Source organism: Cherax quadricarinatus, chromosome 40 (assembly GCF_038502225.1).
Source record: "Cherax quadricarinatus isolate ZL_2023a chromosome 40, ASM3850222v1, whole genome shotgun sequence".
NCBI classification, from domain to species: Eukaryota; Metazoa; Arthropoda; class Malacostraca; order Decapoda; family Parastacidae; genus Cherax; species Cherax quadricarinatus.
Window position 1 is genome coordinate 11,778,220 of NC_091331.1, and position 25,712 is coordinate 11,803,931.

At 38.4% G+C, this 25,712-nt stretch overlaps 1 protein-coding gene across 6 annotated transcripts in view; it reads right to left on the bottom strand.

Moving 5' to 3' along the window:
- LOC128687170 (RNA-binding protein 45) overlaps positions 1–24,606 on the bottom strand; it is a 150,564-nt gene extending 125,958 nt beyond the window's left edge. For 3 of the 6 annotated variants that reach the window (XM_070092707.1, XM_070092703.1, XM_070092702.1), the window contains exons 1-2: positions 24,342–24,605; positions 5,977–6,091 (exon numbers count right to left, since the gene is read on the bottom strand). In XM_070092707.1, coding sequence (XP_069948808.1) covers positions 5,977–6,091; positions 24,342–24,573 — 347 coding nt within the window. In that variant the 5' untranslated portion in view covers positions 24,574–24,605. Of the gene's footprint in view, positions 1–5,976; positions 6,092–24,341 lie in introns of all 6 variants that reach the window. The other 3 variants (XM_070092704.1, XM_070092706.1, XM_070092705.1) reach the window with 2 other exon arrangements.
- Positions 24,607–25,712: the final 1,106 nt, after the last annotated feature.

Here is a 25,712-nt window from a genome sequence, read left to right on the forward strand (position 1 = left end):
TGAGACATTTATAGTGAATTTCTTGTGTACTCTAAACCTTGTGTTTTCAGTGTAGACTCAGTGTTTCTTTGACTCGATAATTTTGCAATATTTTTCAGTGTTATTCGCTCATCTCATTTTTTTTTATCTGTGTTTTAATTTATGCTACTCTCTGTCTGTAGTAAGTTATTGTGTAGTGTACCAGTCAGTCACTCTGTGTGAAGTGATTCATTTTTTATCGTGTATTCTTTCAGCGTTGTTTTCTCCAGTAATTGTCATTGTATTTCATGCAGTGATATTCACCCCAGTATACCAAATTATCCATTTATTTCTATGTGTGTCTTTTTTCGTATGCCAGCAGTGTCTCGTTCCTCTAATTTTTTCGTAGACTGTGTACCATTATTTTTGCCAGCAAATTTTTGTCGTATCAGTCACAGCAAGATTTTGTTGTAAGAATATACTAAAATAATGAATACGTGATTATGTGTTGTGTGCCCCCACCAATTGTAAGTGTTACACTTCCCGTTTTGTTCCTTTTATTTTTATTCATATTGTTCATATTTCTTTGAACAAATTCACTCTTGATGTAATTTCAATTACTTTTAACGTAAAGTGTTTTCTTTACTCGTTTGAGTAAATTGTTTTGTCTAATTTACGATTAAGAGTTAAAGTGTTCAATCAGTTTTTCTTCATATTTTTATTTTATTATTTAACCTGAATTTTCCCAGTGAGACTATTATTGCAGTGATTATTTCTACACCTTATTTTATTGCACTGTTCTGCAGTGAATTATTTTGTTGCACTTGTTCTGCAGTGAATTATTTTCTTTTATTGATATTTTTATGCATTATTATTCTCAGTTCATTATTGCATCTAGTTTTTTCATTTTATTAATTTTCCTTATGTTGTCTTTGCATTATATTTTAATTTTGTTTATGCATTCTTAGAAAATATTTAAATTTCCCAGTTAACAATTTAGTAATTTTATTTTATACGTTTTACATTGATTTAAAATTTTATTAATTAATTCCTTTATTAGCAAGAGTAAAGACAGCTCATTTTACATTTAATTCAGTCTCCAGTAATATTTTTACTTGTATATTTCAATGTAATTTTTTTTTTCTTGGCCAATAGTCCTTCACATTGAGTTGTCCTTCCTCTTGCAGTGTATCTTAGACATTTTTTATTACTTCTGCAGAATTAGTTGCATCTCTTTTATTTCAATTCTAGCATTTTGTATCATTTTTATTGTTCATTATTTTTGCCTTATTTGTTCTCCTGCAACTTCTTCGCCATTATGTCTCACATACCGTCAAGTGATACTTTAGTGAATGTCGACACTCAGACCTCTCAGGCTACTGCTGCTCCTGTCATCAGTCCTCACAATTCCTTAGCGACTGACAGACCGACCCAGACACCGAGATGCTATAGTTATACTCGTGATTCCCTTGATACGTTACCTTTATTCAATGGCCATGTACATAGTCTTGAAGCATGGTTTGCGGCCATTCGTTCTCGTGCTGGTGCTCTAGTTGAAGGTCCTCCTTCAGAGGAAAGTCTTATCAGACTTGCTAAAGAAGCTCTTCATCGATCCCCTGCTGCTGTTCACGTTGTTGATCTCCTTGATATGCGTGACTTCAGGAATCTTACTAAGTGGTCACAATATGAGGAACTGATTCGTTCTTTCCTTGTCCCAGTAAAAACAGCTGATCCATATGTCGTTCTTAGGGAACTAGTGAATGCTACACCCATGAGTAATGAATCGTTGAGTGCATTTGCTGTTAGATTAGACAAACTTTTATCATCATTTATCAATGCTGTCCAGTCCTCAGCTTTTCTCCCTGAGGAGGCTAAACCATTTACAGAATCGCTTGCTAAAATAGCAGCTTTTGGAGCAATCAAAGAACTAATGCCGCCTGCTTCCGTGTGTGCTTATGAGGCTCATCCTCCAACTGTGACGATGGAACCACTTACAGCCTTAAATCATGTACGTTCCTTGTGCCCCCAGGGTACTTTCCCATGTATCAAAAGTAATGTCACACATATGCCTCAGTCTGCACCACCTCTTGTTTGCGCCACAGAGACAAATCGTGGTCGTCAACCATCTCCGCGATCACCAAGAACCAGTGTACAGAGTCGTTATAAACCTCGTAGTATTCATAGTACATTCAGTAACCATAGTCGGCGGACTTGTTACAGCTGTGGTTTCCGTGGCCATATTGCAATTAAATGTCCTGATAGTTACCCTAAGAGACGTCGTACTGATGATGAGTACCCAGATCTTCCCTACTGTACTTATCATAGAATACATGGACATGACACATCTGAGTGCAATGCTCTCTATAACCTTCAGTACTATAGGTCTTTCCGTGGCCGTTCCAACCGCAGAACCCGTAGAGGAAACAGATATCGTGGTTCTCAAAATAACCAGAACCAGGCTCATTCTTCCAATTCTCAAAATCACCAGAACCAGGTTCATTCTTCCAATTCGGGGGAATTCGAGCGCCCCAGTCAAACCATCCCATGGTGACAGTTCACAATTCCTTTGAAGCCTTAAGCAGTCTCGAGAATGACAATCCTGCTGATGATGTTGCTTCACATGTCTCTGACGTAGATGATTTTGGGGATGAAGTAGAACAAGTCTTTTCTGATGACAATCCACCTTTTTGTTTGCACATAACTTCCAATGCAACCATAGGCCCTATAGTGCAAGCATCTATTCATAATGCGCCCATTCATTTGTTCATGGACTCTGGTGCACAAGTCAATATTATTAGGTCTAGTTTGTTTAAGGATAAGCAGTTACGACATGTCCTTCTCGTAGAACCGACTCATGTGTCCTCCCTTAGTGGAGTAGCTGGTTCTCACCTGCGTGTCCGAGGTCGGGCTTCCCTAACCTTTTCTATCCAAGGTAGAGACTTCACTGCTTCCTTCCTTGTTGTCGACCAGATTACTTTCCCTGGTGACCTTCTACTGGGCTTTGCTTCCATGCGAGACTTACGCATTGTGCTCGACCCTTATCGATGGCATGCCCAAATTGATGACTTGATCCTACCATTTTGGGGTTACCAGCTTGGATCCGAGATCTGCCATACTGCCGCAGAGTATGACACTCGAATTAAGTCCTTACAGGCCAGTGCATTTTCCAGTAGCGTACCCAAGAGGTCAGGCACTGATGATCCTGTCACTTCTGTCTGTGTTCCTGCAACTTCAGACTTGCAAGATAGTGTCCAGTTACCTCAAGTGTCCGAGGACGCTCTGACTACCTTGAGTGCTGAGCCTATCCCTGCAATGTCTGCTAGTTCAAGTACTAGTTTCTCCACAGGGGACGCCTTGTCGGAAAACAATTACTTGCAACTAGTAATGCCATCTCTTGTTAATGTCACATGCCGTCTGCAGAAAGACGTTTCTGTCGCAGCTAGTGCCCTCACTAGAGTGTCGGTAGTTGTTCCTAGTGTTCCAGATGGTGATAATGTCCTAGTTGACAGTGATTCTTGCAAAGTAAAAGGCCTATTTGTTGAACCATCCTTACATGTTGTAAGAGATAGTAAGATCCATTTCTTCCTAGCCAACACTTCTGGTCACAGTGTTTGCCTCAGAGCAAATACCAATCTTGTTGACCTTGTTCACTATCCTTACCCTGTTCAGGTAGAGGATGAGTTGTCACCTGACCAGTGGGTCGGTGCTATTTCTGCCGGGGAGACCTCATCCACTTCACTGGATCAATCTGTTCCACCAGTTGAGGAGAAAGACTTAGCTCCCGCTGACTTCCCAGATGAAGTCAAGCGTTTGTTGACTCTGTTGAACAAACGTCGTAAAGCCATTGCCTTACCAGGTGAGAAGATGGGTATAACGAACTTATTGTCCCATCGTATTCCACTTGAACCTGGTACTAGACCTATCTACATACCTGCGTACAGAATGCCTCATTCACAAGTTGCTGTCGCAGAAGAATTGATCAATCAAATGCTTGATGATGGAGTTATTGCACCTAGCAATTCACCTTGGAATGCACCCTTGATCCTAGTACCTAAGAAGGATGGTACTTGGCGCCCAGTGATTGACTTTAGGAAGTTAAACGCAAAAACCATTCCAGATCGCTTTCCACTCCCTGTACTGGGTGATCTTTTACGTAACATCGGAGATAACAAAGTCTTTTCAACCCTGGATTTGTTACAAGGGTTTTGGCAAGTCCCTCTTCACGAGGACAGCCAAGAGCTAACTGCATTCTCCACTCCTACAGGTCATTATCACTTCCTCCGTATGGAGTTTGGATTACGTTCTTCCCCTATCACGTTCTCAAGGCTCATGACTAATATCTTTAGAGGTCTCATAGGTAATGCACTTATGGTGTACTTAGATGACGTAATCATCATGTCTAAAGACGTGGATACACACTTGAAAAGACTTGATGTAGTACTTGGTAAGCTTGAAGAAGCCAATTTAAAGATCAAACTGTCTAAATGTCAATTTTTCAGATCAGAAATTAAGTTTCTTGGTCACGTAGTCACTCCTACGTACACGACAGGTATTGAGAAATCCTCAAGTATCATTTGTAACATCCAATTCAGATTTGCCTCAAATACAGCATGAGTTAGCCAATGCAACAGAGTTTGATCCTCCCAGAGATGACACCCATTCTGCATATGTCAATCTTACCCTAGCAGAGTTGGGGTTAAATGTAAATATCCTGTATAAATGAATAATTACAGTATCAACTTATCAGTATTCAAGAATTTTTTTTTGTGTTCACGTTCTCTCCGAATTCTGAGAGTTAACAGTCTAGATTTGAGTGCACCGAATCTGCCTTTCTGTTAAACACTTCTTTGTATATATTCCTTCCTCAGAATCCGTAGATCACATGAATACAGATCGATCGATCAAATTTTTTTTATCACTTCTATTGTGTAATCCCAACGTTGAGTTTCATTCGATGAGTTGTGCTATATTATACCTTGTATTGCATTACAGTTTCAGTTACGTAAGCTTCCATTCCAATGTTCTACTTATGTATGTTATAATGTTCAATTGTTGTGTACTTTGACATTGTATAGAATCAGCCCAAGCCGTACACCTGCCATCTCTAGTTTGTATTAGTTGTATGTCGGGACGACATACGTTAGTGTCGCCGAGCTCTCAGTAGTAGTAACCAGTTACCAGTAACCAGTGTACCAGTAGATGACTCGCTACCAACCGTCTCTGCCTGAGTCACTGTCTGTATTCATATTGTGCTGACCACAGCAGTATTCAAAGACCCCCTCACATATGGGTACTGTGGGTGGTCAGTTATACAAGAGTGAGCAAGGAGGCAGGCCGGCTGTTTGGCGCTACCCACATTATCCGTAATATACGTACTACCAGCCTACGTGAGTATTACTTTACCCTATCCACGTGTTCGAACCCCACATGATACTGTAATATATCCTCTATTTTACCAAATGAGACCAATAACTCATAAAACTCATACGAAAATACACCGCAAACTCACCATTTTAAACCAAAAACACGGTCAGTTTTTTTCCCATTATGTACCACTTGCTGCAGTAATTTTTTTTTTATGGTGCACACTTACCACACAGACCCATTCTCTCATATCTAGGCTGAAATTTACCACTCACAGGTTATCTGAGGGAGCTGAGGTCATGGCATAGAGCTACAGAACTGACCCCGGCTTCAAAGCAGAACTATGGGACCGACCCCAAAAGGGTTAACTAAAGGTCAACTGTACTATTTTCTTCAAGGAGCCTATATATCCTTCCCTCCCCTCCCACCAATTTGTTTTAACCAAAATCCCACTCTTTTACTTTTTTTTTTAATAAATGTTCCTGGAGTTTAAGTTCTGCACTGAGAGTAAGAAAAACGTAATTCGTATTTCCTTTCAGGTAAGACAAGAAAAATGTTAAAAGGTTTACAGTATGATAAAAACATTTACAGAATTTCCTTTCATGCATTCAAAAATTCTTATTTAAGAATTAAAGAAACAAATTAGACTATTACCTGTGAGCAATGAGAACTTTGAGGGGTCTTGGATGGCCTCCAATACAACGACCATTCATCTCTTCCATAGCAAGTGCTGCTTCTGATGTTTTGGAAAATTTGATGTATGTAACACCTGCAGAAGAATAATATGCATAATATGGAAATAAAGAAATGAATAAACATTATGTACATAAATATATATATTTATGTAGGTACGTGTATATGAGTATATTTGCAAGTGCACACACAAGGACAGATATAGACAAAAACACAAACACACACACACACACACACACACACACACACACACACACACACACACACACACACACACACACACACACACACACGAAGAAAGGTTAGAGGAAATCAGCCTGACGACACTGGAGGACAGGAGGGTTAGGGAGAATGTGATAACAACATACAAAATACTGTGAGGAATTGGCAAGGTAGACAGAGACTGGATGTTCCAGAGATGGGACACAGAAACAAGGAGTCACAATTGGAAGTTGAAGACTCAGACGAGTCAAAGAGATGTTAGGAAGTATTTCTTTAGTCAGAGTTGTCAGGAAGTAGAATAGTCTGGAAAGTGATGTAGTGGAGGCAGGAACCATACATAGTTTTAAGCTCATGGAGCAGGGAGACAGAGGACCTAGTAGTGATCAGTAAAGTGCAGGGCCAGTAGCTGTGACTTGACCCCTGCAGCCACAACTAGGGGAGTACACACACACACACACACACACACACACATGTATGTTTTCCATGTCAGACTCATTTGTGTATTACTGTACTATATATTGTCTTTAGTTTATATTTACACAGCATTGCTTACAAAAGTAAGATTACTAGTTTATTTTGAATGGTAGTTTCAACATGCATAAATAGAGGACTGGATGAATGAGTGGTTGTACCAATCCTTTTATATGAAGTAATGTCAGCAATGGCTGAAGAATTTACACAAATAAATTATTATTATTATTATAATCAAGGGGGAAGTGCTAAACCCATAGGATTATACAGCTACACAAATAAAGAACTGCCTGGAAAATCTTGAAAATTTCCCTTACCAAATATTATCCTCTTTGGAGATTTGAACCCTCCAAATATGAAATGCAAGATGGCATTTCCAACATGACCAGCTACCATGGTGGTACGGGAGGACTAATTCACTCTCTCAAGTGCCTCGGACCTCATATTTCATAGTAGACAATTTTGTTTACACACTTTCCCTTGCCTCACACCCATGCTGCCACCAGTTGCCTCATGCACATACAGCATATAAGTTATCTCACGTTATAGGTCCATTTCTGATCTTTTTACCTCCCCGTGCAGTGTCTGGATATTAATCATGGCATCAACAAAGAAATTAGTGTAGGTGAAGGTACTAAGAAGCTTAAATGTGAAATTATGCTCCAGAAGAAAATAAGTGGTAACAGATATGCATAAAGGTGGTGCACAAGTGGTCAAGGCAGTCAAAGCCTATGGGACATTCGTGTCAAGACACAGGAACATCTTGGGATCTTAATACATGGAAGTATTAAGATCCCAAGATGTTCCTGTGTCTGACCCTTGGGTATGGCATACTTCCACACTGGACAAATGTGATACCACCTACAACTGCTGCACCTCTCCTGCCTACAGTATATAAGCTACTTCTTCACACATATGCTGTATTCTTTTCAAGATTGATGGACTGACCACATCGATTCAAGGCTGAGGGACTGATTACCTCAAATTCCTCCTGTTCTTCAACGTTCTCCTTTGTATGGACTGATGAAGCCACTGTGTGGCAAAACGTTTCTTCAATAAAGATACCCAAGTGTTGCACATGTGTCTAATTTATCACACCTTGCATCATTATGTGCTGGAATGCAATAAAACTTACGAGTTCAGAGACAACTCACTCAGAAACGTTCAAGAAATGTAAGAGTATTTTATCGACAGTGGCATATTACCAACCATTCTGGAAAAATACCCTGATTCTGCTCACTATAAATGACACATAACCACTTCTGCAAATGCTCCAAACACAGAAGCTACCCGTGTGATAAGCCCACTTGTATAGTTAACATTTGGCCGTAACATGTGCCCTGAAGACCATTGTAAAATTTCTGTATGTAAAGCCCTAAAACCTAAGTTCAGTTTGGAACTGATTTCCATACACTATTAATTTGGTATGAATACTGCTAAGAGCATATTTTCCAAAAATCTTACTAGTAGTTTCCGTACAGGTAAGCATTTGTCTCGAAACTAGAGATAAAACAAAAGAGGATAATATCTTGCTGTGCAAGATATTATCTTGCTGTGCTGGTGCAGCCCTCCCCACCATGCATGGTTATGGGCTGTACTGGAGGGTAACACTGAAGTATCAGCACCACCCTTGACTTTCAAGACAAACACTGCTTGCCTTTATCTTAACCTTAATCTGAGGGTATCCCACAGCTCGGTTGGTAGCACACTCAGCTCACACACTGAGGTCTGTTGTTCAATCCCCGGTAAGGGTGGAAACAATGGGGAATGTTTCCTTAAGAGAGTTCCTGTCCTTGCTCACTTAGCAGTAAGTTGGTACCTGGGTGTTATAAAACTGGTGTGGGTCGTATGCCGTGGACAAAATTAACCTAACTGCCCAATATGCTCTAAACAACCAAAGGCTTTCTATATACGTAGTATGTCATTGATGTCAGCTATGTCTGTATACATTGTATCCAGACATAGCTGACAAAACACAAACCAGTGTTGAATGGCGATGTGTAATTCCCATGGACTATTATCTTAATCTAAAAAAAATATTATAAAATGCTAAGATGAGATTTTTGCAGTACCTATTAAACAAATACATCTCAAAATTTAGGACTCCTAAACTAAAATGCCAAAGGTAACCAGCTAAATTTACTGAGAACAGGGGCAGAGTGTACAAACTGCAACTGAAAGGACTCAAATGCATAGGCAAGTCTCATTATTCCTGTCCTTGTTCACCTAACAGTAAATAAGCAGCTAGACATTTGTCAGCTGTTAGATTCTTGGATAATCCTGCATTAACCCTTTGACTGTTTTGATAATATATGTACATCTTACGAGCCAATGTGTTTGACGTATATATACTCAAAAATTCTAGTGACTTCAAATCAAGCAGGAGAAAGCTGGTAGGCCCACATGTGAGAGAATGGGTCTGTGGTCAGTGTGCGCAGTATAAAAAAAACCTGCAGCACGCAGTGCATAGAGAGAAAAACATCGTCTTTGAGGTATATTTTTGTATAGTATTTATGGTTGTATTCCTGTTTTCTTGGTCTCATTTGATAGAATGGAAAACATATAATATAAATAGAAGTGATTTTGATTGGTTTTACTATGAAAAGGATCTTGAAATGGAGCTCAAAGTGGCAGAAATGTTCGATTTTTGCTGATGTTCAAGAGTAAACAAATGACGTCATTGTCCAATAAATGTCCAACTAGCCATTCTAATATGCAGTCACGAATGGGTTGACATTATTTATACAATTATTACAATATTGCAGTAGTCTGCATAATGGTAAATCTTCTATTTTTTTGTGTGAATAAAAATTCAAAATAGAAAGCAAGAGGATTATAACAGGGGCCTGGAGACGTGACTGATGAACAGAGAAGATGTTATTTTAGTGCCAGGAATGTCTGCATTGTTCATTCTGCACCCTATTTTGAAATTGACGTTTTTTAATTTGCATGAAATTGGCCAAATTGCCAATTTCTGACCACTTTATTGGGTAGTTGAAATCGGTAAATGGGCGGTTTCTTGTACTTAATCGATAGAGCAAATGGAGTTCTAAAGAAATAGCTATGAGTTTGGTGGAGTGGGACAATAGAATTAACCGAAAATAGGGCTCAAATTGGGCGAAATCGCCGATGCGTAAATGTCGCCAAGGTCACTAACTTCGCGAGAGCGTAATTCCGCAAGTTTTCCATCAAATTTCATACTTTTGGTGTCATTACCATTGGGAAAAGATTCTCTATCATTTCAAAGAAAAAAACATTTTTTTTTTTTTTTCAAATATTTTGCGACACCTGGAGACACCTCAGGATCTGGGTTAATCCAAAGAATTCTTCAATTATAACACTGTACATAGACCTACATTTCAAATGCTGAATATTAACAAAATTCAAACTAATCTATTAACATTATTTGCATCCTATACATTCATGCATCAAGTCATGGATATGCAGTTTGTAAACTGAAGAAAAATGAAAATGACATGTAATAAAGAAGTAATAAATCCAATACAAATTATAAAAGAAATCACTATTTTGATCTAAACCTTGCACATAAAAAGAAAATTTTAAGATAATGTGTAAAATAATTCACACAAATTTAACACCTTTCATTACTGTAAGAACAAAAATGATCATACCTGAGGTTAGACCTATCAAAGTACTGTACATACATAATTTCATGTTCATATACAAAATTCCCCACAGTAAGCTGGACTACAGTACAACTGTTTTGCATATCAATAGTATTCTACTGTATACCAACAAGCATGTTGAAGAAATTAGTGGTTTGTGGCATTTTATAAGATGTTTCGTTCACCAGGGACTTGTTTGAGAAGTCTTTGAGAATGAAACATTTTCTCAATAAAATGCCATAAACCACATTGTGTCTTATTAGTATACAATACTTTTAGCCAAGCATAAGTTCATATAGCCAGAAACAGTAAGATTTTAGATGAATCAAGTGAAACAAATGTTGTCCTAATTCAGGCCCCTTGTACTCACCTACTTTTCTTTCACTTGTTATTCCTTTAACCCCTTGACTGTCGCAACCCCAAATCCTGAGGTGTCTCCTGGTGCCGCAAAATTAAAAAAAAAAAAAACTTGTGAAATGATAGAGAATCTTTTCCCGAGTGTAATGACACCAAAAGAATGAAATTTGATGGAAAACTGATGGAATTACGCTCTCGCGAAGTTAGTGACCTCGGCAATATTTAAGAATCGGCGATTTCGCCCACTTTGAGCCCTATTTTCGGCTAATTCCATTGTTCTAGTCAACCAAACTCATAGCTATTTCTTTAGAACTCCATTTTTTCTATCGCTTTAGTACAAGAAACGGCCCATTTACCAATTTCAACTACCCAATAATGTGGTCAGAAATTTGCAATTTGGCCAATTTCACAAAAATTAAAAAATATGACAAATTCAAAATAGGGTCCAGAATGAACAATGCAGACATTCCTGGCTCTAAAATAAAATTTTCTTTGTTCATCAGTCATGTCTCCAGGCCCCTCTGATATTACTCTTGCTTTCTATTTTGAATTTTTATTCAAACAAAAAATAGAAAACTTACTGTTATGCAGACTACTGCAATATTATAATACAGTGGAACCTCAAATATCGAACTTAATCTGTTCCAGGAGTTAGTTCTAAATTCGAAAAGTCTGAAAAGCGAAGCAATATTTCCCATAACAAATAGTGGAAATACAATTAATCCGTTCCAGAAACCCAAAAATATTCACACACACACAAAAAAATACATTTTATAGAGATTAATTATAGTTTTACATACACACAACAAATATAGTGTTCAATTATGTATTAATAAATTTAAATAAACATATAAAATAACATTTTACTTACCTTTATTGAAGATTGGTGATGGCATCTGGAAGACAGGGAGGAGGAGAGAGGGAGTTGGGGTTAGTGTTTGGAAGGAGAATCCCCTTCCATGAGGACTTCAGGTATCAAAGTCCTCACTGGGGTAACTTCCCTTCTCTGTCTTTTAATGCCACTAGGACCAGTTTGAGAGTCACTGGACCCCTGTCTCACAAAATAACTCCCCACAGTCCTGTTTCTGGTGCCTCAGATTTCCCTAAAAAGGGACATGGTTCTGTCACTGAACTTGTTGCAAAGATGGCTTGTTTTAGTTTGCTCAGGGTGGTAATTCTCCACAAACATTTGGACATTCCACTTCTGTATTATTTCCTTCTTCACATCTATGGTGTTTCTCACTTTCTTTACCACAGGGGTACCACTAGCAAGTTTCTTTGCTCCCACTGTAGCTTATTTCAGTCCCACAAGCACTAAACACAACGAAATAATCGTAAAATGTTTGAATGAGAGCGCAAGTTAGTGTTCACTCAAGCATCAACAAAACCAGACAGGCTCACAGCGCCTGCATGGGGACGCGGACAGAGCGGGCTGCCAGACAGGTCCAGTACCCGGCTGTTCGAAAATAGGGGCGAGTTCGATAATAGGGCCAAAGTTGGTTCAATAAAACGGTTCTATTTTCGAAGAGTTCGATAAGCGATACGTTCAAAATTTGAGGTTCCACTGTAATTGTATAAATAATGTCAACCCATTCATGACTGCATATTAGAATGGCTAGTTGGACATTTATTGGAAAATGACATCATTTGTTTACTTTTGAACATCGGCAAAAATCAAACATTTTCCCTACTTTGAGCTCCATTTCAAGGTTCTTTTCATAGTAAAACCAATCAAAATCACCTCTATTTCTATAATATATTTTCCATTTTATCAAGTGAGACCAAGAAAACGAGAATACAACCATAAATACTATACGAAAATAGACCACAAAGTCAGCATTTTAATTATATAAAAAAAAAAACACTGGTCAAGTTTTTTTTTCCCCCATTATGCACTGCATGCTGCATGATTTTTTATATGGTGCACACTGACCACACAGACCCATTCTCTCACATGTGGGCCTCCCAGTTTTCTCCTGCTTGATTTGAAGCCACTAGAATTTATGAGTATACATGTACATTATTGTATATACTATGTCAAAAACAGTGGCTCGTAAGACATATATATACGACCAAAACAGTCAAAGGGTTAATATAAAGCTAAATTAACCTAGGCCTTTCCTATATTACACTTGCCCTCCACTTTGAATTCATTGCAAAAATTAAAGTTTAATCTTATTTCTCAGATAAAATATAATCAAGAATAACAAGTTATGGTTTAAGGAGTCCCAATAGTTGAAGCAGACCTAGTTAAAAGCCAATAAAACAAACTGGGGAGAGGAGGAGGAAGGAAGAGATTAGACGGGAATGGTCTTACCTCTCCGCAGGAAAATAATAAAAATTTCAACATTTCCGCTACTTTATATACTATTTCAAGCAACTTCTAGTCCTGAAACCAGCCAAATTCATCTCTAATTCACTGATATATCTTCCATACTATCAAATGATACCAACAGCCAATAAAAGAAATCCTAGAAAACACCTAAAGTTGCTACTTTACACCAAACACAAGGTCAGAGGTTTGCTTTCCCATTATGCACTGCACAAATCAGGATTTTTTTTATACAGACCTATTCTCTCATGTCTAGGCCAAAATTTACCTCTCAAGATATCTGAGGGAGCTGTGCTTAAAATGCATATTTACATGACCAACACTGGTAGCAATAACATGGGTCTACACAAGACAGTAAAAGGATTGAACTCCTGAGCACCTGCACGCACATCTCCACAAAGGAATAACCTGCACTGCACAAGTGAATGTGCACAGAAGTATATACCACACTATAGTAAACTGGCAGACAGCAAGGTATTATCATACTACCATCCTGCTACATGAATGTAAAATAAGAGCCTACAGTATTAAATATTTTGCATGATGGCAGAATTATTGACCTTTTCATTATAAGACATAAGATTTTGTTCAGATTTTTAACTCCAGAAGGTTAGCCACCCAGGATAACCCAAGGAAGTCAGTGCATCATCAAGGACTGTTATTTCCATTGGGGACCTTCAATCTTGTCCCTAGGATGAGAGACTCACCAGCTGACCAACATCCAGTCTACTAGGTGAACGGGGACAGGTGTAAGGAAACATGCCGAATGTTTCCACTCAGCCGGGGATCAAACCATAGAGACAGTGCCCCGTGGCCTGGTGGCTAACACTCTTGCTTCACATGGTGAGGGTCTGGGTTTGATTCCCACTGAGGGTAGAAACACTGGGCATGTTTCTTTACAGCAGTTGTTTATGCTCCCCATCAGTAAAATGGGAACCTGGGAGTTAGTCAACTGGTGTGGGTCGCAACCTGGGACACAACTGACCTAATTTGCCCAAAATGCTCTGCATAACAAGCAGCTTTCTATACAGTAGTATGTCATTGATGTCAGCTAGGTCTGTATACTTTGTACATTTTTTTTTTTTTTTTTTTCAACAAGTCGGCCGTCTCCCACCGAGGCAGGGTGACATGTACATGTACAGGAGGGCCCCGCTTTACGGCGTTCCGCTTTACGGCGTTCCGCTAATACGGACATTTCAAATTATGACCAAAACTCACTATACGGCTCCCCCCACCTGACTTTCTAATACGGTCACCGTGCCCCACCCTGTTTGTTTACATTCTCCATGAGCTCAGTAAGCACTAAGTCTCTCCATTTTGTCTGGAAACTCCAAAATTTCAAATGTTTTTAAAAGTTATTTCATATTTTATATATACTCTGATAATTATACTTATGTATACCTGTACCTAAATAAACTTACATACATCGAGTCATTTAAATGTCGTATATTACGTTAATATACACATTTTCATTAATCCATCCATGATATTTTTTTCAAAATTATATAATAAACACGATGCATAACATATAAATAAGATAAATACACCCCACAGTAGAATAAATAAACAAATGTGAGATGTCGTAGCAGACGACTTGCACAAGTGGTGATAATAACAATACCGAGTCTCATTAAATGTCGTATATTACGGTAATATACACATTTTCATTAATCCATCCATGATATTTTTTTCAAAATTATATAATAAACACGATACATAACATAAAAAGATGATAAATACACCCCACAATAGAATAAATAAACATAAATATAAGATGTGGGAGCCACATAACTTGTACAAGTGACGGCAAGAATAACATTTTCTCTAATCTAACATAAGAGTAAATGTGTTACTGGGGGTAACTGTAGAAAATTATTCCTTTCGTATGTATGTAAGTAAGTTTATTCAGGTATACACAAATACAGTTACATAGATTATCATACATAACAACATACGTGTAGAGAACCTAGGATAACCCAAAAAAGTCAGTGTGACTTATTTCCATTGCCTTCACTCAGAGCTTCATTTCTTCTCAAAATGATGTTACATGAGAATGGGAGTGTTCTTCTTTATTAATTCTACCGTATCAATGTAGAGACAACCTGTACACAATGTAACTTGTACACAAACCAGACGTGTACATTTCGTTTGTTTACAAAACTTACCTTCCCCTGGTTTGTTTACATAACTGCGCCTGCCCCCTCTCATGTACTCATTCTTTCTCTCTCTCATTTATTCGTTTTATCTCATTTACTTACTCCTGACCCTACATTAAGACTACAAATATTTTAAGGTAAGTAATGAGTGAACTGTATATACATTTTATCGCTCTGGGATGCTTAAATATCATAGAATAGTATGTGTGGGTGGGGTGGCCTGGTGAGGCTATTACAATACATACCACACTTGATTTCTTACAATAAATACTACTTGTCTCACCCTAGATTAAGACTATAAATATTTTAAGGTAAGTAATGAGTGCACTATGTGTGTATTGTACCTTTTTATTGTTTTTTGATGCCTGGTTCTATTGCTAACTTAATATATGTTAGTGTAAACTTGTTATCTAGTGTTTGTATGCATTTATAAGTGGAAAAAAAGGGTGTTCCACTTTACGGCGATTTCCGCTTTACGGCGGTAGCCTGGAACCTAACCCGCCGTATAAGTGGGGCCTTCCTGTACTTACAGAAATAAAGATATTATTATTATTATTATTATTATTATTATTATTACTAAGTATGCAAGATGAGAGCGTTGCCTACCAGGCTGTGACCAAGTGTGAAAGATGGCAGGCAAATCTTACAAACCTCTTTATACATTAGGTAGCCTCTATTTACATTCAAAAATGGCCAGGAGCTGTGAATCAACCCCTGCAACCACAAATAGGCAGGTACACTTATCTTTCATAATTCCTTTAATACTGCATTTCTTTTCCAAGTGAGGCATGATCTAAGACTTGAATCTTAACATACAATGCAGTCTCTATCATGAAAACCTTATCTACACCTACCTAGTTATGTACTAATTCGCAATGAATGTGTGTGTGCTCTACTGTACTTAGATGTTAGTTGACTAATGTGGGTCACGTCCTAAATGAGAACTCCAATGAGTTTGACAAGTGTTATGGTAGCATGTCTGGCAAATAACTGCAAGTACCTGGGTTGAACACTTGCTGCCCATGACTTAAACACTATACAGTGGATCCTCATTTTTCGTAATTAATCCATTCCAGAGAGTGTGACTAACGGCGAAATTGACGATTTGCAAAACCATTTTTCCCATGAGAAATACTGTAAATCCAGTTAAACTGTTTCAGACAAAAAGTATTAAAAATTTTTTTTTTTTTTACATGAAATATAGATTTACATACACAGAAAACAATGACACATGAATAAAACAATAATATCACACGTACCTTTATTGAAGACTCTTGTTAGTGTATGAATAAAATGTCATTAGGCATGTTAGGAATTGTGGCAGTGGCAGGGGAGTATGTTTGGATGCAGGTCAAGACAGTCCTCCAATACGACACTACAGTGGACCCCCGCATAGCGAACGCCTTGCATAGCGAACATTCCGCATAGCGAACGCTTTGTCCGCTAAAATTTTGCCCCGCATAGTAGACAAAAACCCGCTCAGCGAACTTCGTTCGAGACGCGTCCAATGTGGGCCCTCAGCCAGCCTCACAAGTGCCGCCCATCCCATTGTTTACCAGCTAGCCTCCGCGGTAACATTCAAGCATACACTCGGAATATTTCGTATTATTACAGTGTTTTCGGTGCTGTTTGTGGAAAATAAGTGACCATGGGCCCCAAGAAAGCTTCTAGTGCCAACCCTACACCTCAAAGGGTAAGAATACCCATTGAAATTAAGAAAGAAATCATTGATAAGTATGAAAGTGGAGTACGTATCACCGACCTGGTCAGGTTGTACAAGAAACCAAAATCAACCATCGCTTCTATTGTGGGCAAGAAAACGGCAATCAAGGAAGCTGTTGTTGCCAAAGGTTTAACTGTGTTTTCGAAACAAAGATCGCAAGTGATGGAAGATGTTGAGAGACTCTTATTGGTGTGGATAAATGAAAAACAGCTAGCAGGAGATAGCGTCTCTCAAGCGATCATATGTGAAAAGGCTAGGAAGTTGCATGACGATTTAATTAAAAAAATGCCTGCAACTAGTGATGATGTGAGTGAATTTAAGGCAAGCAAAGGTTGGTTTGAGAGATTTAAGAAGCGTAGTGGCATCCATAGTGTGATACGGCATGGTGAGGCTGCCAGTTCGGACCACAAAGTGGCTGAAAAATATGTGCATGAATTCAAGGAGTACATAGAAACTGAAGGACTGGAACCTGAACAAGTGTTTAATTGTGATGAAACAGGCCTGTTCTGGAAGAAAATGCCAAGCAGGACCTACATTACTCAGGAGGAAAAGGCACTCCCAGGACATAAGCCTATGAAAGACAGGCTTACTCTTCTCATGTGTGCCAATGCTACTGGTGATTGCAAAGTTAAGCCTTTATTAGTGTATCACTCTGAAACTCCCAGAGCGTTCAGGCAAAAGAATGTCCTCAAGGATAATTTGTGTGTGCTGTGGAGGGCAAACAGTAAGGCATGGGTCACTAGGGAATTTTTCTATAACTGGTTACACCATGCATTTGCCCCCAATGTGAAAGATTACCTAACTGAAAAGAAATTAGACCTTAAGTGCCTCCTGGTGTTAGACAATGCCCCTGGTCATCCTACAGACGTGGCAGAGCGACTTTATGGGGACATGAGCTTCATTAAGGTGAAGTTTTTGCCTCCTAATACCACTCCTCTCCTGCAGCCCATGGACCAGCAGGTCATTTCCAACTTCAAGAAACTGTACACAAAAGCTCTGTTTCAAAAGTGCTTTGAAGTGACCACAGACACTGGATTGACTCTAAAAGAGTTTTGGAAGGATCACTTTAATATCCTCAGTTGTGTAAACCTTATAGGTAAGGCTTGGGAGGGAGTGACTAAGAGAACCTTGAACTCTGCTTGGAAGAAACTGTGGCCAGAATGTGTAGACAAAAGGGATTTTGAAGGGTTTGAGGCTAACCCTGAGAGGAGTAGTATACCAGTTGAGGAATCAATTGTGGAATTGGGGAAGTCCTTGGGGTTGGAGGTTAGTGGGGAGGATGTGGAAGACTTGGTGGAGGAGGACAATGAAGAACTAACCACTGATGAGCTGATAGATCAACTTCAAGAGCAAGAGGCCAGACCTGGGGAAACTGGTTCAGAGGAGGGGAGAGAGAAATTGAAGGAATTGCCTACTTCAAAGATTAAGGAAATGTGTGCAAAATGGCTTGAAGTGCAAACCTTTTTTGATGAAAATCACCCTCACACAGCTATTGCAAGCCGTGCTGGTGACTATTACAATGACACTGTTGTGAAACACTTTAGGAAAGTCATAAAGGAACGAGAGGTACAGGCCACTATGGACAGATATGTTGTGCGAAAGAAGTCCAGTGACTCTGAAGCTGGTCCTAGTGGCATTAAAAGAAGAAGGGAAGTAACCCCAGAAAAGGACTTGCTACCTCAAGTCCTAATGGAAGGGGATTCCCCTTCTAAACACTAACACTCTCTCCCCCCTCCTCCCATCCCATCAATCATCACCAGATCTTCAATAAAAGTAAGTGTCATGTAATTGTGCATGCCTTTTTCAGTTTGTGTGTACTAAAATTAACATTTTTTTGTGGTAAAAAAATTTTTTTTCATACTTTTGGGTGTCTTGCACGGATTAATTTTATTTCCATTATTTCTTATGGGGAAAATTAATTCGCATAGCGAACATTTCGCATAACGACCAGCCCTCTTGCACGGATTAAGTTCGCTATGCGGGGGTCCACTGTAGTATCAACTCTACGGCTTATTTATCTATCACAATTCATCTAATACGAGATAATAAACAATATTAACAACGTAGAAACATGACATATACTCTAGAATGAATTAAAAAATGTCATTACGTGTCACGAGTGATGTGTTTTGTTGTTGGGGTATAAGGGCCACTGAGAGCATAAGCCATACATAATGGAGGTGGAGGGCAGCAGCAGAGGCAGTAGAGACTGGTGTTGTCAGTAGCCCTATATAACTCCAGCAACACTGGAGGAGTTAGGTTTTTGCTGTCTTTTTCTATCAATTAATCGCTTAACTTACTTGCTACACTGTTAATACTACACTTTATCGCTGGCTGGCGCTATAGCCTTTATCAACTCGTGCTGCTTTAGTATCGTACATATCGTAGAATCACTGAATCAGTGAAGAAGGTACATTCTCCCCTCTCTTCCTCCTCCACTTTGGTACTTTGCTAAAAGTTCTTTCTTGAATTCCATTGTCTTTCTCACCTTCTTTACCAAAGGCCTGGCACTAGGAGCTTTCTTTGGGGCCATGGTGGCTTATTTAGCAGTTGCCAGCACTAAAACAAATGGAATATTATGAAATGTATCATATGAACGCGTGGGATCATCCTCACTCGCTGATAAATAATGGCACACTGGCTGTGAATGGAGTGTGGGGCCGCTTGGGGCTGTGTGTACACATCTGGGACAAATGACTATTTGCGAGTCAAACAACGATTCTCACGTCAATATTCTGACGAAAAAATTTCATTTTCAAAAATTACGACTTTCGATGTTTACGAAAAACGAAGGTCCACTATACCTTGAAGTTAGTCAACTGTTGTAAGTTGTATCCTGGGGAAGGACCTACAGTCCAATAATGGAAGCAAGCCACACTGCTTGGCTTTCTTTGGTCCTGGGTTAAGTCTATAGGGCAAATGATCTCGATAAAGCTGTTTTTATAGTAATACAGTGGAACCTCTACTTGCGAGTTTAATCCGTTCCATGACCTTGCTCGCAACTGGATTTGTTCGTGTGCAGAGTCAATTTTCCTCATTTAAATTAACTGAAATGCAATTAATCCGTTCCAGTGGAATTCTGTATTTCAATAATTTCGCTAATATCAACTCTATGGCTTATTTATCTAGCATAATTCATCTAATATGACATAATAAACAATATAAACAACATAGAAACCTGATATATACTCTAGAATGAATAAAGTATGTCATTATGTAACAGGTGGAGGCAGCCACAACTGCTCCCTCTTTGTTGTGGTAAACACTGCCATCTAGTGACAGCTTTTTGAAGCCATCTATTATAATTATTATGTAGTACATTATTACTATATGTATTATATTATTATTATATGTAATTATACTATTATTATACGAATTATTATTATTATATAAATAATTTGTAATTTTTATTCACACAAAAAATATAAGATTTACCGTTATGCAGACTACTCCTTTATTGCAATAATTGTGTAAATAATGTCAACCCATTCACGACTGCATATTGGAATGGACAGTGACATCATCTGTTTACTCCTGAACATAGCCAAAACAATCGAACATTTCTCCTACGTTGAGCTCAATTTCAAGGTACTTTTCATCGTGAAAGCAATCAAAATCATTATTTATGTAATATATCTTCCATTCTACCAAATGAGACCAAAAAAAAGAGAATACAACCATAAAAACCATACGAAAATACCACTAAGGGGTAGCTAATTGCTGAGAAGTGAACTCCATTATTTATGCTCCAATTTCTTTCATTTTTGGTGTATGTTAAGAAGCATCTTTCCATCAAACATTGCCCAAGTTTCAATAAGACAGTCCAACAAACAAATGAGATCCAATTCCCTAGATAAAGAGCAAGAGCCCCTCACCAGCATCAAGGACCCTCCCTTGAGGTCTGCTCGCTTATGGAAATTTCGCTCGCATATGGAAACACAAAATCGACCCATTGACTGCTCGTATTTGGAAAAACTCGCAAGTGGATGTGCTCGCAAGTAGAGGTTCCACTGTACTGTGGTTTACTTTTCAGTTACCCTGGGAAAATAACCGTCCTGAGCTAATTACCAATTTTCCCAATCACTGAGTTATCCAGGCAGCATGATCAGTGACTATTTAAACTATAACCATGAGTTATAACGATTTAGTTTAGTGCTCTCCTATGCTGTACTTTTACTATACTCATACAAAGGAGAACCCCTCGACAGTAGGAAAATATCAGATTCCTCCTGACCAATCAGTAACTTAGGAACGTTTGCAAGTTACCTTGCATTTTCAATAACCCAGAAGATTTCATAGTCTTTCTACAAGGGAAGTTACAGATTACCCATACACAATAAATGACACAATCTAGCATATATCCTAACCAATGCTAAATTTACTTGTGGTGTATGGTAATAAATCTACTTTTTCATTAAGTTTTTATTTAGGCTTTGCATACATTACAGTTTTTTCACAATGGTCTGAGAGAATACATTACTGGGCCCATAAAAGTTAAGTAATATAAAGTGCAAGTCCTTGTGAGAGTTTAGCAACAATTTATTTATTAAAATGTCCAATACAGCTGTGCAAATGAATTAAAAATGCAACAAACCCTAATGTTGCCAAACCTAATACAACCTATACCTTTGATGAGTTTTACTCCTGGAACATAGCCTAACCTAATAATTATTCTACTGTGGTACTCATCTGCAAAATTATGTTTGTTTATATTATAAAATGTAAGTACAGTATAACTATAAATGTATAATAATCAGAAAAAATTACTCCTGTACTGTTAGATTTGGAAATGGATGTGTCAATGTTTATGTTCACTGTGACTGGTCAAGAGTGTCATTGTCATGTAAACGATTTGTGACTGGCCATGTGTCATGTGACAATACTAATGGTTAATATGCCCCTACAAGGTGTGTTCTACAAAATATTTGTTTTTGATAATATCTACTTTTTTTTGGTGCAATTTATACAAGAAATAACTACTGTTGCCATAGTACAGATAGATTGCTTGTATTCTTAAAAATGAAATAATGCCTTAGTTCTGACATAGTCCTATATTCAATAAGGACCAAAAATAACACCCTAGGATAATGAAATAAAGTGTATGTGACTATTTCCACTGGAGTTCCTGCCAGGAATTTTAATCTAGTTCTACTGTAATGTATGTGTGTACAATAATTACATGCTTAGTGCAAACAATGTTGAAATTGTCCACAGCTGATAACATTTATTTTGGTTTTGAGTTATCCTTAGAGATTCATGACATTATAGGATTACAATCATCCAGAAAATGTGTTTTATGTGAGGTTTGGGACTAGTTCAATTACATCAACAAGTTATTGAAAATGGCACTATTGTGCAGTTCAGTACATTAAAGGAAACTTGTTGCCCAGAGTGGCTTCTTCAGTCATATGACTAAGCCACTTGTGACGAAACAATTCTTTTAAAGTCCTGAATTACATGTCTTTTTCCATATCTTGTTGGTACAGAATCACCATGCCATTTACTTCCACAGGGTGATAAGATTTTATTTGGATTAACCCGAAAAATGGTAACCCTGGATAACCCAATAAAGCAACTATGCCTGGTTAATTTCCATTAGAGTACTTTGCTCCTCTTCTCCAGAATGACCCAAAAGTCTGCCAACACCCAGGTACCTACTTACAGCTATGTGAACAGATGTAATGAAACATATCCAACATTTCTACTTGTGCTGGAATCAAACCCAGGTCCTTCAAATGCAAACTAAAGGCTTTACCACTAGAGCCATGAGCCTACAGGATTTACTGATGCCTCTGACAAAAGAACATAAGAAAGAAGGAACATGGCAGCAGGCCTACTGGCCCATGTGGGGCAGGTCCAAATCTCCCACTGGCTTAAGCCAATGCCTTAACCTAGTCAGGTCAATCACATTCACTTAAGGGAGGAGCACGGCATCTGACCTAGTAGCACTAGCTAGTCAGGTCCAACTGATACCCACTCATACAATTATCCAACCTATTTTTAAAACTACACAACGTCTTAGCTTCTATAACGGTACTCGGGAGTTTGTTCCACTCAACCACAACTATCACTAAACCAGTGCTTTACTATAGCCTTCCTGAATCTGACTTTTTCCAATTTGAAACCATTGCTGCAAGTCCTGTCTATGCTAGATATTTTTAGCAAGCTATTTACAGCCCCTTTAATTCCAGTTTTCCATTTATACACCTCGATCATATCCCCCCTAATTCTACGCTTTTTGAGAGAGTGCAGATTCAGGGTCCTCAGTCTATCCTCATTGGGAAGATTTCTGATACATGGGATCAACTTTGTCATCCTCCTCTGTACGTTTTCCAGTGCATTTATATCCATTCTGTAATATGGTGACCAAAACTGTGCAGCATAGTCTAAATGAGGCCTAACCAAAGAAGTTGAAGCACCTGAGGACTTCTATTATTTATGCTTCTTGATATGAAGCCAAGGATTCTGTTAGCTTAATTGCGAACACTAATGCACTGTTGTCTTGGTTTCAGATTACTGCTAACCAGAATTCCTAAATCCTTTTCGCAATCAGTAATATTAAGCTCCACATTATTTAGTTCATACGTAGCATGATTATTTTCCTGTCTAACATTTAGAACTTTTGTCTATATTAAACTGCATCTGCCACTTCTCGGACCACTGCATCAGTCTATTCAAATCCTGGAGTGCTCTAGTGTCCTCATTAGAATGAATTTGACGGCCAATTTCGGTGTCACCAGCAATAACTTTTAATCTTTACAATAGATTTACATAGCAAATTATATAGATCTGAAGCCATGACAGCCCAATCAAGTCAATATATTTAGTCTTTAAGGCTGCAATTCGCTTGTACACTAGTATAAATACCCTTCATCCCTAAAATATGAATTAGCCTAAGCTGTTTACGTATACAGTACTTGACGGTATATACATACTGGTATATATCCTGTCTGAGAGAAGGATCATTACAATAATGGTATACAATACTAACTATGAGGTATTAGGTATATGGAGCACCTGGGTATCTATATTTGAAGACGCTTCGTCATTCAGTGGCTTTATTAATTCAATACAATATACAAAGAGAGTAGATGAGGTAATGAGTCCCTCAGTCTTGCTGTAGTAGTTTGGTGTATAGTTCTGCCAGGCTGGGGGACTCTTTCTTCATCTTGTACTGACTACGCATATCGTCTCGATATTAAACTGCTGAAGCCGTAATTGGCTGGTGAAACATCTTAAGGGAAGGAGTATGTCAGACGTATATATGTGGTGAAGGGATCGATAGTGGGGGTCCTGGGCGTGGGTCTGACACGCCGCCGCCGCCGCCGCCATCACTCCTCGTCTACATTTAAACATTTAACTCCTTCCTACATTATTACTGTACCTTACTAACCCTACGTACCGTCGCAACAACCCTCGGTTTAAGTCTAGTGACTTACCTTTAGGTTCATCGGTGTTTCTGTCCTTCACTACCCATATTTCCTCAATGGTGCCATGCTTAGAGAAACTTTCGCGGAAATCCTCTTCAGTGATGGACTTCCCGCACACAATAAACAATCTAGAGTGAGGAGGATCGTCATATTTTGATTCTTTTCCGTATTTCCCACCATCGGAACCATGAAAATTGTCCCTAGACTCGTAGCGACGCGAGAGCTTGTCTGTAGACGCCATCTTTCCTCCAACGACTCCCAACCTCAGGCGAAATTCACATTGGTCTCCCTCTCAATATATAGACGAAAGAAAATAGCTGACGTTGCAACTGAATTTAACAAAAGAGCATCAAATTATATTTATTTTCGATATTTCATCTAATTTATAAGGAGTTCTTTATTGTTAAATCTTTTTAACAGATGATTGAAGTGTATATGCTAGCTTCTTGTTGTACATATGAAACTTTCACCTGCGTGTCTAAGGTCGCAGAAAGAAATCCTTTTAATTTATATATAAACAGTCGCGGTATACGTATATTTCATATATAATATATACGTTTTATTAATTCTACAAGAGCAGCATAAATGTAATAATGAATTTAAAATTAGATGGTACATTTTAAAAGGAGAAATTTAGCAAATTCCATTAAGACGAACACAGTTCCTGAGGAAGAGGTGAAAGTATTTTGTGGTTCATTCTGGACGCTAGTGAATTTAACAGCTGACCGTCCTTTCCTCACTTTTAATTACCTCTTAGTATATCAGTTTTTATAACACTTATTTAGTATTATATATTATGCTTATTCTCTACTTATTTTTTTATTTACGAATGATACAATACATTACCTATCAATAATAATGTTTTTACCACTAAATACATCATTGCTTAGTTAATCTCAAGTTAATTTTAAGCCTGCCCATAATGCTCTGCATACAAGGGGCTTTGGCATGTTGTACTTTAATAACTGTATTATTGTACTTCTCTGTATCATGTTCAAATTAAAAATAAATAAATAAATACGTACATCGTATTCTAAGATATCTTTTAACACAACAAGTTCGGAGGACTGAACATAAGAACATAAGAACGAAGGAACACTGCAGAAGGCCTACTGGCCCATGCGAGGCAGGTCCAAGTCTCCTACCGGCTTAAGCCAATGCACCCAACCTAGTCAGGTCAGGTCACATTGACTTAAGGGAGGAACACGGCAACCGACCTGGTAGCACAAGCTATCAGGTCCAGTTCACACCCACCCACATCCACTCATGTATTTATCCAACCTATTTTTAAAGCTACACAACGTTCTGGCCTCTATAACTGTACTCGGGAGTTTGTTCCACTCATCCACAACTCTATTACCAAACCAGTACTTTCCTATA